The sequence below is a fragment of the Phytophthora infestans genome, genomic scaffold (genome assembly GCF_000142945.1).
Source record: "Phytophthora infestans T30-4 supercont1.23 genomic scaffold, whole genome shotgun sequence".
In the NCBI taxonomy this organism is placed as follows: Eukaryota; Oomycota; class Peronosporomycetes; order Peronosporales; family Peronosporaceae; genus Phytophthora; species Phytophthora infestans.
Window position 1 is genome coordinate 338,817 of NW_003303736.1, and position 16,767 is coordinate 355,583.

Sequence of the window (16,767 nt, forward strand, 5' to 3'; positions counted from 1 at the left end):
TGTAGTCTGTTCAGTGTGGCAGCTATATGCAGTAGTGCCTCACCCCACAGGGTTTTGGTAGCCTCGTAGCACTCAGCATAGCCCGAACACGAGGCATCACGACTCCATTTGCTCTCTCCACAATTCTGTTCTCTTGTGGTGAATAGGCGCTCGTGAATTGCTGTTCGATACCATTCTCTGCACAGTAATTGGCCAGCTCAGTACTCGCAAACTCGCCGCCTTGGTCCGATCGTAATCGTTGAGCCGCAAGTTTAGGTAGCTACGTCTTCAGTTGAGTCAACAGCACCTTGATATGCCATGTCGCTTCACTCTTCTTTTCAAGTAAATACGCCCACTTATATCTAGTTGACTCGTCAAGCATGAGAAGAAACATGATATGACCAGCCCCAGTGGCTTCGTCTGTAGTCTGTTCAGTGTGGCTGCTATATGCAGTAGTGCCTCACCCCACAGGGTTTTGGTAGCCTCGTAGCACTCAGCATAGCCCGAACACGAGGCATCACGACTCCATTTGCTCTCTCCACAATTCCGTTCTCTTGTGGTGAATAGGCGTTCGTGAATTGCTGTTCGATACCATTCTCTGCACAGTAATTGGCCAGCTCAGTACTCGCAAACTCGCCGCCTTGGTCCGATCGTAATCGTTGAGCCGCAAGTTTAGGTAGCTACGTCTTCAGTTGAGTCAACAGCACCTTGATATGCCATGTCGCTTCACTCTTCTTTTCAAGTAAATACGCCCACTTGTATCTAGTTGACTCGTCAATGATGAGAAGAAACATGATATGACCAGCCCCAGTGGCTTTGTCTGTAGTCTATTCAGTGTGGCAGCTATATGCAGTAGTGCCTCACCCCACAGGGTTTTGGTAGCCTCGTAGCACTCAGCATAGCCCGAACACGAGGCATCACGACTCCATTTGCTCTCTCCACAATTCCGTTCTCTTGTGGTGAATAGCCGTTCGTGAATTGCTGTTCGATACCATTCTCTGCACAGTAATTGGCCAGCTCAGTACTCGCAAACTCGCCGCCTTGGTCCGATCGTAATCGTTGAGCCGCAAGTTTAGGTAGCTACGTCTTCAGTTGAGTCAACAGAACCTTGATATGCCATGTCGCTTCACTCTTCTTTTCAAGTAAATACGCCCACTTGTATCTAGTTGACTCGTCAATGATGAGAAGAAACATGATATGACCAGCCCCAGTGGCTTCGTCTGTAGTCTATTCAGTGTGGCAGCTATATGCAGTAGTGCCTCACTCCACAGGGTTTTGGTAGCCTCGTAGCACTCAGCATAGCCCGAACACGAGGCATCACGACTCCATTTGCTCTCTCCACAATTCCGTTCTCTTGTGGTGAATAGGCGCTCGTGAATTGCTGTTCGATACCATTCTCTGCACAGTAATTGGCCAGCTCAGTACTCGCAAACTCGCCGCCTTGGTCCGATCGTAATCGTTGAGCCGCAAGTTTAGGTAGCTACGTCTTCAGTTGAGTCAACAGCACCTTGATATGCCATGTCGCTTCACTCTTCTTTTCAAGTAAATACGCCCACTTGTATCTAGTTGACTCGTCAATGATGAGAAGAAACATGATATGACCAGCCCCAGTGGCTTCGTCTGTAGTCTATTCAGTGTGGCAGCTATATGCAGTAGTGCCTCACCCCACAGGGTTTTGGTAGCCTCGTAGCACTCAGCATAGCCCGAACACGAGGCATCACGACTCCATTTGCTCTCTCCACAATTCCGTTCTCTTGTGGTGAATAGGCGCTCGTGAATTGCTGTTCGATACCATTCTCTGCACAGTAATTGGCCAGCTCAGTACTCGCAAACTCGCCGCCTTGGTCCGATCGTAATCGTTGAGCCGCAAGTTTAGGTAGCTACGTCTTCAGTTGAGTCAGCAGCACCTTGATATGCCATGTCGCTTCACTCTTCTTTTCAAGTAAATACGCCCACTTGTATCTAGTTGACTCGTCAATGATGAGAAGAAACATGATATGACCAGCTCCAGTGGCTTCGTCTGTAGTCTGTTCAGTGTGGCAGCTATATGCAGTAGTGCCTCACCCCACAGGGTTTTGGTAGCCTCGTAGCACTCAGCATAGCCCGAACACGAGGCATCACGACTCCATTTGCTCTCTCCACAATTCCGTTCTCTTGTGGTGAATAGGCGCTCGTGAATTGCTGTTCGATACCATTCTCTGCACAGTAATTGGCCAGCTCAGTACTCGCAAACTCGCCGCCTTGGTCCGATCGTAATCGTTGAGCCGCAAGTTTAGGTAGCTACGTCTTCAGTTGAGTCAACAGCACCTTGATATGCCATGTCGCTTCACTCTTCTTTTCAAGTAAATACGCCCACTTGTATCTAGTTGACTCGTCAATGATGAGAAGAAACATGATAGCACCTCCATTTGTAGGCTCGTTCACCGTACATATATCCATCACGAGTGTCTCTAGTGGCTTGGACTTTCTCACGAGTATCCGTGAGTGCGTCATGCGTCTCGATTTGCTAGCCGGACATGCAACACATTCGTAGGAGCTAAGATCATTTGCATTCATATTTACTCCAACTTCGAGCTTGTTTGAAAGTACTCTCACAATGTCCATACTGGCGTCCCAAAGCGCTGGTGAAACAGCTCCATGATTTTCTTGCTGTCAAAGTTCTGCTTCAGTGCCGCCGTTACCATTACACCAGGTACCCGCTCAGTGCGTAGACGATAGATGTTCTCGTGCATTGCAATCTTCAGGATAGTCCCAGGCTTGGACATCCAGGCCGTACGCTGGTCGTGCGAGCACGTCAGCTTGTACTTCCCGGTCATCTGCAGATAGCCTAGGCTGGTAATGTTCATCTTAGCGTTGGGAGTGTACACCACGTCGTCCAGTAGCCGATCCTCCATAATTCCAGTTGCCTGGTTCATTACACGCAGTAGCTCAGAACCACAGACAGACACATGCTCAGTAGTGCCGTTAGCAATGGCGAGACGACTTGCCCTGTCCTCACGTATGGTAGTGAACAGAGCAAGGTCGCCAGATACATTGGCCTGGGATCCAGAGTCGAGGATTTACTCGACCGCATCGCATTGCATACCTTGATTGTGGGCAACTGCATTGACTTGCCATGATCTGGTTGATCCATCGCAGGGTGAACCAGCAAAGCGACGTGGAGAACACCGAGGTGACACATGACGTCTACGATTACCATCACGGTAGCCATGCTCATCATAACTTCTGCCACCACCACGATGAGGTGAAGAACCACGCTCACGAGGTGGCCCATCACGCCACTGCCTGCTGCTGCTGGGGCAGCTTGGGTCCATAGCGGCTTGGTGGGTCATCACGCCACTGTTGTCGTGGCTTCGGTCCATAATGACTGGGTGGTCCACGAGGAGGCGAGCTCAAACGTCCACCCCATCTCGGTGAAGGTGACGAACTGCGTCTCGGTGGTCCCCACGGCAAAACATCAGTGCGTCCACGAGGTGGCGATCTGCCACGTCAACCTTGCATACCAGGTGGTGACCGACTGCGTCGTCGATTGAAGTACATAGGCGCATCACGAAGTGGCGAACGTCCACGTACTTCACGTCCGTACTGACGTCCTTGCTGATACGGACTCAGTTGCGTCTGATTCCCATATCTTTCGTCATGTCCTTGGCTTCTGAGTATGTCCGAATGGACCCCTTGAATGTCATCTCCGCGCACGAGCGGACCCCTTGTGATCCACCCTTGTTGTGCTTCGGCTCAGGCAAAGGTTCAACATTCGACAAGCCCTTCAGCTCTTGACTGATATGAAGCAGTATCTTCTGCCAGGTAGGTACTGATCCTTGAGACTGCACGCCCTCCCACTGGCGCTGTACAGCGTCCGTCACAAGTGTCTGCACTGCTTGTTGAACTGCGACATCAGCTAGGCCAGGGACTGCAGGTGGCTTCTCTTCCAACTCCAATTGCGCCGAAGTAGCCAAAGTACCATTGGCGAGGTTCAGTCCTGCTTGATCATCGTCATCCGGGCTCGCAGGAGACGTGGGCGAGTACACTGGTGACGCCTCCGCATCTGGTGACGCATTGCCAGTTAGGTCCACATTCTCCGTGTCACTTGCCGCACACAACGACAAGCCAGCAGTCAGGCCTTGTGCACCACTCTCACCTTGAACAACTTGCACACGACGAACAGAGCCAACGAGAGAAGCAGGCGGCTTCCCGCTCTGCTTCTTTTCTGCCAACTTTCTCACTAGTTCTGCCTTGAGTGGCTTGCCTGTCTGCTCCGTGCATTCAGCGTACCAGTGACCGTCATTATTACAGTTGGCACACTGGGTACGCTGCTTCTTGTCGGCCACAGCCTTCATTCGCTTGCGTTGCAGTTTGCCGCGCTTGCGATTGTTGCTGTTACTCCTGTTTGCACCTTAGTCGCCAGCGACATGGGCCACTTGCATAAGGCGGGCCACAACAGTAGCCGGCTTAGACTGCAGCTCGAGCTGGTTGCGCTGGTGTTCAGCCGACCGGAGACGCTGCAACGCCTCTGTCAGCTTCAACGATTTGCGGTCATTGCTGTTAATCCAGTTTGCGTGTTCTCGAGCGAGGTCACGGAACACCAACACGACGTTCGACAACAACAGGCTGGCGTGCTGCCATTCCTCAAACTCGCCCTTGGCCTGACGCAGCATCGTCACCTTGCGCTCGATGTCGTCGACGTACACTGTTACAGACTCGTTCATCTGCAACATTCTCGTCATGAGATCTCGCATCAGGTAATCGGGATTGATTCCGTCGCCAGCCTCGAAGTGCTTGGTGATGTAGGTCCACCGGATGGACGCAGCCTCCATGTTGTCCCTCATCACATCGATCTTGAATGTGGACCTCAAGTCCAATGACAGCGACAGTGCGAGTGCAGAGAACGCCTTGTTTTTGCGTGCGCAGTATCATTCGTTGTTCTTGGGTTTCTGGTATCCGAGCGCAGCGTCAAAGCGCTCACCACCGTACGTTATGGCACCGAGTGTACGTGGCTCAAAGTGTAGCGGCACTTCGCTGCGCCACGCTTTGTAGTCGGCCTTGGTCACAAGCTTGGGCAGCAGAATGTCCGGGGACTTCCGCAGTGCCTTGGTCTACTCCGCCAGTTCCTTGTCATCGTATCTCCTGCCGGGGAATGTGTTGTCCATGCCGGCTTCCTCACGCCAGTGCTCGCTTGCTTCACAGACGTCGCGCTGTTCCTCTGTCTCGGGCAGCCGTTGGTTTGGGACTTCCGCAGAATGAAATCTTGAATACCTTCAAGCAACCTACGGATGAATGGTTGACCAACCGTAATTTGGACCAATGAGCGAATGAAACGCTCAACCTCGTTATGCGACAGTGGTGTGTCACCACCCACAGTCGCATTTCCAGCCAATCCTTGCGATCCTTGGCTTTGATTCGACGGAATTTCCGCTGGGTCTCTCGAATCTTGGTTGTTCACATCAGCTGACACGTCTCCCTGATTGGGGTCATAACATGAGGTGTCGCAGGGCGCGTCACCGGGCTGCTCTCAAGCTGCCTATCGCTTCTTAGAGTAAGTGCCATGGGGCAACTGACACTATAGTAGCAGTAGACGCAAGAGCAGATAGAAGCAGTACGTTTAACACAGTAAGTGCCGGGGCAAATCTCGACTGGACCGTGGCGTTCTGGTGTGGGGCAGTCGCTTGCTGCTGATAGCAAAAGTCGAAGTGAAACACTGCCACGAGCGCCAGCGTTCCGCAAAGTAGATAAGTTCATAGTATCTTCAAGTAAGTCGATAGTAGAGATCAATAAGATGCGCGGCAACACTTGTGCAGTGACTCACTGCCAACCATGTCTCGATGCATACAAACATCAGTATGTTTGTACTCGGTTCCGCTGCAGTCGCGAAGCCGGAGTGCAGCACAGCCGCATTGCCGTGCGTATGATTGAGAGCAGGATCGGGACTTGTACTGTAGCATGTATCGTAGGGACTTCAACTCACATACAGTAATAGGAAAACAGTTATGTAGTACTAACGTAGAATACCGAATAGTGCACGGTAAAGTATTAGAACGCCCTACGAATAGAAGGACCCTCTTTTAGGGTCCTCTATAACAATAGAGGAACGTCGAATAATGCGCGATAAAATACAGCACCGTCCGACCAAAGGTAGCAGCTTATCAGATGAAAGCCTGGGTTTGGTCAACTAGAAGCACCTGCGTTAAGTTTGACTTAGCTCTGCCATCCATCCCTTGATTGCTTTCAAGCTTGTGTCTGTGGTGCTTCGCTGGCATCATTCGCCAAGATGCCAGTAAGACGAAATAGCGTAAAATCAGCATAAAGAGCGATAAAATACAGCACCGTCCGACCAAAGGTAGCAGCTTATCAGATGAAAGCCTGGGTTTGGTCAGCTAGAAGCACCTGCGTTAAGTTTGACTTAGCTCTGCCATCCATCCCTTGATTGCTTTCAAGCTTGTGTCTGTGGTGCTTCGCTGGCATCATTCGCCAAGATGCCAGCAAGACGAAATAGCGTAAAATCAGCATTAAGAGGCAGGCTATGACTGGATTGCCACGGAGGGTGGTGGCGTGCCGTCTCGCGCGGAGGCTCATCTCCGCCTGCGCGTGTGACGCATTACAGCAGCGTGCTTCCGTAAGTGGTGGCGCCAGCGAGAGGAAATCCTGACTGCCAGCGGCAGTCACCGACGTTTTCATGGAGCTGGACGGCGTCCGGTTCTCGGCGAGGCGGAAGACGCGCTTGATGATTTTATCTACGACCGCCGGCTTAGCAACAGAAAGGTCACCAGGGGCTGGATTGCAGCCCAAGCGCGGTTGATGTTTCATGAGGGCCGTTCCGAAGAAGCTCACGAAGAGCATCCGATCCGTTTCGCAGCTTCCGACCCGTGGGTACAGCCTCGGACTTCGGTGTCATACCAATCTCACTATGCTCATGGATGATATGTTAATTGGTCGTGCGATATCGTTTATGCGCTTCCCAACAGAGCACAAGCCCTCCATTAACTTTGGAAAGACGGTACTCATGGATGAAACCGCTATCTTTTTTTTCGAAGACCCCGACTTCCGTTTTCCGTGTTAGGAAATAGAGCACAATCAAATAGAGCGCCATACTTCCACTTTTAGGGTCCTTTATAACTATAGTGGACGGTGCACTAATACCTTTTCTACGTTATATGCACTCCCCTAAAGTACGTGCTGAACTTACACACACAGATCCTTGCTACGTTTCAGCAGCATACTGTGCAAATATCGGCCTTTTGTGCAACCTGGCTTGCAACCCTATTTTGATTGGTTAATACTAGTGCTGATGACTGTGTTGAAGTGCACAAAGCGGTAACTACACACGCAGAGTAGGATGGCCGCCATTCTTACGATCCGCACGGAGGGCCACCAAGATACTTGACACTGAGAGCTGCCTACCATAGACTGAATATACCTTGTCTATCGCTGCGCCACTGGTAAAACGTGAGCGCACCAAGCTAGCGACTACGTCCAGAACACTTTTCGCCTAGAGAAGGCGAATTTGCTCGCACCACGCTCAATTACCGTAAAGTCTTTTGCTGCTTTCAGGTCACCGCATCCGACCTGGTATTCGTGCCAAAGTTCGAATAAATATTTCGGCCGCTTTGAAAGTACAGCCGTAGACGCTCGGCGAGTCGGAGGCGGATTAGGTGGAGATGTAGTTATATCCTGCGTAATAACGTCGCGCCGAAAAGATGGCTGCATGGCAATTCGCTTTAGTATGGCCTGAATCTTCTGTAGCTCTCGTTGGTTCTCTCGCCGTAAACGCATGACTTCGCTCAGCACTTCGGCTGTTTGGCGTCGCCTTGCTCCAATCTGCGAGTGAGGAGCTGCTAATTCACGGCGATTACCATCTTCGAGTACAGCGCTACCACGGTGCATGTTCTGCGAGGGAATTACAGCGAAATTATTATCTTGGTCAGGATTTCCACCGCTATCAATTACAACAAGGTCCAGTTGTGATCCATCGCCAGTGACGTAAATTGCCTCACGAATTACCGGGTTTACAGCTGGATTTCCACCCACATTTGCGAAAGCACGCAAAATGTTTTGCTGAAGATTACTTGAAATTAAAGCGTATTCATGCGCTTCTGGTTGCTCCAAAGCCGCCCATAACAATGGCAATGCCTGCGTAGCCGCAATAGACTCGCCCATTACTTGCTTCACTGTCGGTTCGATCTGATCAACAAGGAACTCGGGTGTTACACCGCCGATACCTTGTCGAAGTGTATAAAAACATGGGCCTGCGGGTCCAGTGAGTACTGCAGCGGTCTTGGCATCTGGGTACGGCTGTGTGTTGTCTGTGTAGATATCAACAACGCCTCTTTTAGTGCGCCAGCGCCCTCGCCGGCTTACAAAGTCCTTTGAAATGCCGCTCCGGGTCGCGTTCGTAGCGGCGCCTTTGCGAAGACTATGCGTCCCAATATTTCCCGCCTTCAGCTTCTTAAATCCGTCCTTTTGCACCTTATTTGCCAAGAAGCGACGCACAACACGATCACCATCCTTCGGGTTGGTATACAGAAACTCCGATCTCGAAACATTTGCCGTTGACTCAATGTACACAGCAAGGCTGAGCAATGCACACATTTTTGGGTCCATACTGCCCATGACAATCTGCTCCGGCGCATCACGTTCCTCGTTAATATTTTTGACCATCGCATCTGCAGTAGTAAAGTTGAGCTGTACTGCGTGTTTGGTGAAAAGTAGTTTCATCATATCGTCAATTCTAGCGCAGATATGCCACTGGAGTGTCTGCACACTGCTCACCATGTACGCCGATACATCTGATTTCCATTGAGCCCGAATGAGTTGTAGCAAGTTAAGGAACTCATTATATTCTACAGCTCGGCGAGCTTGAGAATTTGCCCCCTCTCGGCGAACTTCAAATTTTTTTTACCTTCTTTATCAACTTATTTACAGCGTCAGAGCGAGTGGGGTTCCCACGCTCGGTCACAGGGTCCCAGGACGTATTGACCCGCGGCATAAATGAAGAAAGTGCTTTCTTGGTGAATTCAGGAGTACTTGAGCGCCGGTAGACTGGCTTCATGTCTTCAGCTGGTTCGGGGTCACCGTACGCTTGTTGGTGCATCCAGTGGCACAAATGGCCAGGTGTTACTTGAAGAAGCTCTGCTGTCGTGAAGACGCGATCGTTGCTGTACGTGACGCCGTCTTTAAACGACATGAACCTCGTGAGCTCTCGCTTGTACTGGCTTGTCATAGTGCTGGGGCTTGTGGCGTTCTTTTCTTTCTTTGCAAACTTCTGGCTTTATCTCACTTGGATTTGATATCTGGTTCTACACTAAGTACGTTTGCAACCTGACTTGCTTTTGGTATCAGATTGGGCTGCAAAACTGACCTGAACGTGAACAACTCAAGTTGCAATCACCACCCCACCGTTTCGCGCTGTGCAAGGCACAATTGTGGTCTATACGCTACGTGCAGCCAATCAGAGATCAGGATTTTCAAAAATACAACCTTGGTTGCAAATGGCCGATAATGTACATGTAAATACTGTAATCGTCGTTGTTCGCTTGCATAGTCACTGAAACGAGAAGTTATTTCACTTGTGTGACCTTTCTTCTTCACTTCTCTGATCGCGTGACAAATGGCCGATGCTCCCTACTCGCAAGACGCGCTGGCCGCGTGCGTCCGAAGCTGCACCTACCCCACCTTTTCTCTAGCTCATTATATCCACCTTCTCTCTATTGCACAGATTTATGAGTATCACCGGCGCCGACTCCGGCAGCGCGCTGCAATTTCTCGAGGTCGGTGGCTCTTACCATCCAAATCTACCCCTCTTCACTGTTTTAACGCTTGAACCTTGTGTTGAAACATTGAAATAACAGCTTAGCAACTGGAAACTGGACGAGGCGGTGCGTCTACTTCCTTGCTACCCGTTTGTGCTCTCAAGACACTCATCCTTTTCTTACTCAGGTCAACCTGTACATGGAGAGCGGAGGCCAGAGCGCCAGTACGGCGTTTGCAGCACCGCACCAACGCACAGCAAGTTCCAGCGCTAGTTTCAGTCCTCCGCCAGCTCCGTCGACAGATATGGACGCGGCCACCGCTGCTGCAATCGCGGCAGCCTATGGAGAAGAGTGCGTTCCGCCATCTTGTAATCTTACTGCTGCTACTTCTAGCTGCAGTAAAAGGACCGAGGTACTGATCTTGCTTGTGTCGATGCTGCAGTGACAACGCGGTGCGAGCGCCTGACCCGTCCAAACGCCAGCGCCTTGTGGACTCGGGAGCGGACCTCTGTGTGTTTCTAGTGTTTGATTAGTGTAGCACATGTTGGTTTTGACTTATGCCTCATGCCTGATACCTATAGTGAGGCCCATGCGCCATCTGCGCGACCAAAATCGCGACTTTGCGGCCGAAAGTATTGCGGCGATGACGGCTGGGAGCATTTCCACGGCTTTCGGAGGCGCTGGAGCCGTGGCATTCGGCGAGGCGTCGAACAATTTGGACGGTGGTGACGGTGCCGGAAATGAACGTACACGCGATCTGAGCACGTTGTTCCAGCCACCCACAGCCATCATGTTCCAGGGAACTTACGCGGATGTGCGTGCTTTTGTCCTGCTGGATGCTTGTTGTTTGCCGTGCCTGTGTTGACGTAGTGCGTTCTGGTGTCTCTAGGCCCGTACGCACGCCAAGAACGAGGGCAAGTGGCTCTTGGTTAACATCCAGGACGAAATCGTGTTCGCAAGTCACATGCTAAACCGCGACACGTGGAGTGACGACGTTGTGCAAAATCTCGTGGCAAGTGGGTTCGTGTTCTGGCAAGTACGTACTGTAGCTTCGTCTTTTTCAACTTTATTGATTGCTGCCTCACTGAGCTCATTATGGCACGCTGCGCAGAACTATTGGGCGTCGGAACACGGCAAAAAGTTTTGCACCTTGTACCAGATTGACCGCGACTCGCTTCCAATTGTGGTGATTATCGATCCGCGGACAGGAGAAACCCGACAGCGCTGGACAGGCTTCCATGAGCCGCAAGATATGACGGAAAAGTGTGCGGCGATGACTGACTGGCGGAGGTTTTACTAGCACTTAACCTATTCTAATGGCGTCTTGTGTGTGTGTTTCTTGGGGTAGTGTCGGACTTTTGCTGTATGCACACACTTGATACACCATCGACTGAGCAGAAGAAGGTATGATTTTCATCGTGGGTCATTACTTGGCCTAGTGTGCATGACTTTGCTTTTTTGTTGTTGTAGGAGGCTGAACCCAGCATCATGGACGCGTCTGAAGATGACCAACTGGCTGCAGCTATTGCCGCATCGTTGCAGAATGGCGAAGGCGAGACAAAGCGAAACGAAGATGACATGGAGCAAGAGGAGGAGGGGCAAGAGGAGAAGACGCAGGAACCAGTTGTCGAGCTGACCCCAGAGCCTGATGGTACTGTGAACCGGCTTCTCATTCGGAGTCGTGTTTTTAGTATTCATCACATGACATTTTTTTGCTGTTGCTCTCTTTGTAGCTAGTGCCCCGGGTGTTACCCGAGTCCAAATTCGGGTGCCCGATGGCTCTCGCCTGACGCGGCGCTTCCTCAAGAATGACCCACTTGCTATGGTGTGGGCGTTTGTAAAAGATCAGATCCCTGAAGCCCGAGCACGCGCGTTTGAGCTGCGAACTGCATTCCCGCCTAGCGCTGTGGCATACAACGACACGATTTCCATTGAAGAGGGCAAGCTTGAGAATGCATCACTCATGGTCAAGTGGCTGTGAGCAAACTTGCCGCATTGAATTGAACCTTTTCGTGCGCTTAAACAGTCTTCCTCCCCCCTATCGTTTAGTGGATAGTGACTACACTGTACTGTACACAAACTTCATGTCCGCTTCATGTCATGAAGCGGACTTGGCGCTTCCTAAAGAAAGGCCACGATCTCAAGGATCCAGAGGGCCACAAGGAACAGTCCCAGCGACAAGGTGTGTTAAAGGGATGATTTGGGCAGAGATGGAGTGAGGACAAAGTAGAGTGGTCTAGGCGGCGATAATGGAGAGGAAGTCTTGAGCGTAGAAGGAGAAGACGCTTGAGTGGTGAAGATGGTAAAAGGAAAAGTGTTGAATTAGAGAGAGTCTGGAGGAGTTATTTTCCACCAACCAGTCCAGTTATATATGATTTCTCTATATGAAATAGCACAATTGTATTCCACGAGATTCATCATCACATCGGGGATGCTTACTTCAACAGCCTCCCACATACTGTAGAGGAATCTCGGATAATTTAATGCACCACAGGTGGCTGTTTATAGTCATGAACATTCACAAGAAATAGATCTTGTTTTGATATTACTGATATTTTTTCTTTGTCAGATTTGTCAATTTGTTGCCTTTTTTTCTGGCAGGGACTGTGCTGATTTCTTACTTCAGGAAAACCTTTTTTTTAAGGATCAAAACCGGTTCGCTGTATTGTTGGCTACTTCAGGAAACCTTTGAGGATACACCTGTTCACCGTATTGATCTTTTTCTATTTGGTGTAAGCGTGGTGTAGCTTTGCTAATTTCTTAAACTGCCATTGTTTCGCTCTTTCATATGTAGATATTTCTTCACAATGTGTGGTTTCGTTTTTGTTTTTCGTTGCTGAGGTCTTATAGAATTGCCTCCCAATTACCTAAAAAGGTTGATATGGGTGTTGCAGTCATTTTCAAATTGTTCTGACTATTGTTATTGTTATTGAGAAGTAATAGTTTTTCACATATTTTTGAAGAAAGGCTACAGCTTTTTAAAAGCATAAATAACATCAAATAGTGTGCGTACGCATCAAGTGCGCATGCTTTCGTCGTTGGGGATATGTTTCTCCCCCGAGGCTCATCGAGTTCTTTCTCGTTTGGAAGCTTATAATTTTATTTTTACTTCGCAAGCGCTAGCGATAGATTTGCAAGCTATCGAATTCATTGTAGATGGAATTGATGCAGTAAAGCTACAGTTTGCTTTCTGTAGACAGATTCTTTTGTAGGCTTGTCTTGTAGTCATAAAGTGTTGATTTTTTTTCTTCATTCTTTTGGTACTGTAATGCTGGAAATGCTATAAACTTTTGCCAGTGGCAATTAATGTTAAAGTTTGGCGAATGCATGAACAGTTTTTGGCATTGATGCCTCCTTGTTTCATACTGCGAAGTACATTTCTTTAAGTATTTTTCTCTCAATGTTTGGGGTAATTTTTTGTCCTACAAGCTAGGCAGACTTTGTGAAATTTGCAATTTTAAATTTGCATCATGCAAATTGCAGGTTTGTTTTTGTCCATTTTATTTCTTTGGTGAATGTAGCATAAATATATTTTGAGCAGCTTAGGTAACAATGCTTGTATGGGACAGCATAGTAATCGTGTCCACACTTTGTACGACCACCAGTGCACACTTAGTGACCACTACCCAGTCCACAATCCCGTAAACCCCTAGAGCCCTATAAATACACAATATGAAATACTCACAGCTCTCAAGGTAAATCTTGTCGACCGAATAGAGGCGTGGGGCGTCAGTCTCTATCTAGGCCTATGCTCTTTCCGCAGTAACTGCAATCGCTCACGGGTGGGCTGCTGATACCGCGAGTGTGTGATCTCTCTGAGACCTGTGCTCTTTCCGTGATGCAGCTACCACGAGCGGGCTGCTGATACCGCGAGTGTGTGGTCTTACGGGGCTTCAGATACCCGTGTTCAATCACACCCGACACCTCCACTTACTAAGCACACACCATAATCACTACACTCGGTTTTCAATGTCTTTATTCGCGTACGTCGCCGGCACGGCGGAACCACTCGACCGCTAGGTGCTCGCGCACGTCACAGCTAATATCAATGCTAACTACACCACTAGGCACTTGCGCACTTCGTGGCTAATCTTAGACTGATTCCTCTTTCGCACCTCGATCTTCTCTCTCACGACGACCTCCTTGCGACCCTCCTGGGTGCCTTCCATCCACATGCTCGGCATCTGCGTTGTCCTACTGTCTTCCTTGATATTCACTTGAAAGGGCGCGGGCCAGATCCGCACATCCGTGGGTCAGCCTCGGCAACCCGTCAGTCCTCCGCATGTCCTTATTCTTCGTCGACTTTCTCTTCCCGATATCCAGCATGTGGCCCTCCTTCTCGTAGCTCCACGCAACCACACGGAGATTCCAAGAGGATTTCTATCCTCTTACTGCATCAAAGCAATATTCGATCGCCTTTGACGTATGGTCTTTCACTTCCAGCGCGTATCGAGTTGTGTATTCCACAGGCGCAATGACAAATCGATTGCCTTCCGCTGTCTCCGACAACGGACCTGCAACGTTAATGGCCCAGCGATCTCCTACTGCTCCAGTTCTCACGCTTCGCAATGGTGGTACCACAGCTTTAGGTCTCGCCTTTTTCGACCCGCCGTCTTGACACGCAAAAACCCAGCTCCGAACAGCTTCGCGCACCTGTGGCCACCAATACACCCGCTGTAACCTCTCCATCGTCTGCGGCACTCTCAGGTGCCCAGCCCAAATGCTGTCGTGGGCTTCCTTGAACGCTAGTGCACAGTAGATCGTGGGTAGGATGATCCGACTGTCTCCAGGCTCCATCTCCACCCGGACCAGCCCATCGTCATCAACCAACACACGCTGTCCGCGGTAAGCCCCTTTCTCCTTCAGGGTGTTCACCATCACTGACTTGTTCTGCTCCCTTTTGATATCCTCGTCCGTGAATTGAACGGTTCCCAGCTCAGTCGCTTCTACTCGCTGCACTATTGCAGTCTGAATGAGGTGCTGCTAAAGTCCGCCCCAGCTCCGTTTTACTGTTTTCAGCCTCACTCTCCCGTCCGATCATAGGGTCGTCCGAAGCAGCCTTCCTCGGGTTTTCAAGCTCGTCACTCAAGTTAACAGGGTCTCTAGATAACGCGTCCGCTACATGATTATCGCGGCCCGGTCGATATTGAATATCGAAGTCATATATATCTGCAACGTAAGTGCCCATCCGTGTAATCTTCCAGCAGGTTCCTTGCTTGTCATTAACCACTTCAATGCTACGTGATCTGTCACTATGGTGAAATGTCCCCCGTATAAGTGAGGTCGAAACCGTCTCACTGCCCAGACCACTGCTAGACATTCAAGCTCTGAAATGCTGTAGTTCACCACAGTAGGATTAATCACCTAGGATGCATACGCCACTGACTGATCTCCATGTCCTTGATCGTGGGACAACACTGCTCCTAACCCCGTCTTCGAGACATCCGTAATTAGTTTGAAAGGTAGCCGATAGTCGGGATACACAAACACCGGCTTTTGACTTAGCCATGCCTTTGCCCAGGCGAATGCTTCTTCGTGTTCTGCTCCCCATCGCCACTCAACATGTTTTCGTAGTAGACTGGTTAATGGTGCCATATTGGCTCCAACGTCCGGTACGAATCGTCGGTAGTAACCCGCTAAGGCTACAAAAAACCTTCTCACTTGTGCGTCGCCCGTTGATTTATTAAAGTCCACAATGGCTTTGATGAGCCGGGCTGTAGGCGGTATCCCCTTCGGTGTGAGATCATGCCCCAAGTACTCCATTTGAGTCGCCGCAAATGAACACTTCGACATCTTCAAGCTCAATCCCGCTTCCGCTAATCTCTCTAAGACCACTGCTTATTCCACCACGTGCTGTGCCACTGAACCTCTGGTGAAGAGGATCACGTCGTCTAGATATACCAAGCAGCAAATCCACTTAAGTCCTTAAAGTACACAGTCCATCAGACGTTGGCAGGTGCTGGGCGCGTTACAAAGTCCAAAAGACATTCGTGTGAATTGAAAGAGTTCTCTTCTGGTTGTAAACGCCGTCTTCGGTTTATCCTTCTCAGCCACTCCAATTGCCAATATCCTGCATGCAAGTCCAAGCTAGAGAACCTCTGAGCTCCATGTAAGGCCTCCCGAGGTTCGTCAGCGGGTAGACGTCCTTGATGGTCACCGCGTTCAATGCCCTGTAGTCGATGCAAAACCTGACGCTTCCGTCATTCTTCTTGACGATAACCACTGGGAATCCTCATGCACCCTCACCGTACTCGATCACCCCTTGCTCCAGCATCTCATTAACCTCTTTGTCGATTAGCTCATTTTCTGCCACCGCATGCCGGCTCCTTCGCATCATGATCGAAGCAGCATCACCCGTATTGATGTGGTGTTCCACTCCTATCTTCGCTAATGATGGACATCCCTGTTTCGTCTCCACGATCCCCGAGTACTGTAGCAACAACGCAATTAACTAAGCCTCTGTCCTTTAGCTCCATCTCACCGATGTCCAGTTTGGCTTCAACCTTGAGGGGCTTAGCATCGTCCTTTCGGACTGTCCTCACCCACTCAGCTACTCGTTCACGCTCCAATTCACCTTTTAATTTCAGTAACTGCATATCTTCCGTGACCGGTATCCATGTGCCAAGAACTTCTCTCGCCGGTAGCTTCTCCCAGCGGCCTTCTACGTTCATCAAGAAGATCCGTACCATCCCGTTCTTCACAGTGTCGACCGTAGGTGCTAGCAGTAAATGCCTTCTATGGGTTGGCTTTGGCATGAAGATCCCTTCCGTGCCGTCTTCAGCGTCCACGCGCATATGTACCACGTTACTGGTGCTGTTCGCCAACTTTCCGCAAGACGTACCACTACCTTCCTTGGTTGCAGGGCCGATACCCCATGACAAGTGAACGGCCAAATCACCTTCTCTCCTGTGTCACTCGCGTATTCCAGCTCCCGCTGCTGAAGCCCATCTTAATCTGGTGCTGCACCATCCAATCTTCGCCCACCAGGAGCTCATCCCCTTGCCCTTCTACCAAAAGTGCGTCAACTTGTATCCTCTGCTGGTAC

At 50.1% G+C, this 16,767-nt stretch overlaps 2 protein-coding genes across 2 annotated transcripts; one reads left to right on the forward strand and one right to left on the reverse strand.

Moving 5' to 3' along the window:
- Nucleotides 1-7,991: 7,991 nt before the first annotated feature.
- On the reverse strand, nucleotides 7,992-9,297 carry PITG_11322 (uncharacterized protein; the record flags this gene model as incomplete). The annotated part of the gene is made up of 1 exon (XM_002900891.1): nucleotides 7,992-9,297. One exon carries the CDS (start codon nucleotides 9,191-9,193, stop codon nucleotides 8,858-8,860), a length of 336 nt encoding a protein of 111 aa, XP_002900937.1.
- Nucleotides 9,298-9,567: 270 nt separating this feature from the next.
- PITG_11323 (uncharacterized protein) lies at nucleotides 9,568-11,745 on the forward strand (the record flags this gene model as incomplete). Its single annotated transcript, XM_002900892.1, has 11 exons — nucleotides 9,568-9,618; nucleotides 9,689-9,740; nucleotides 9,822-9,848; nucleotides 9,910-10,073; nucleotides 10,165-10,232; nucleotides 10,304-10,536; nucleotides 10,612-10,758; nucleotides 10,834-10,987; nucleotides 11,071-11,126; nucleotides 11,193-11,373; nucleotides 11,456-11,745. 11 exons carry the CDS (start codon nucleotides 9,581-9,583, stop codon nucleotides 11,701-11,703), a joined length of 1,368 nt encoding a protein of 455 aa, XP_002900938.1.
- Nucleotides 11,746-16,767: the final 5,022 nt, after the last annotated feature.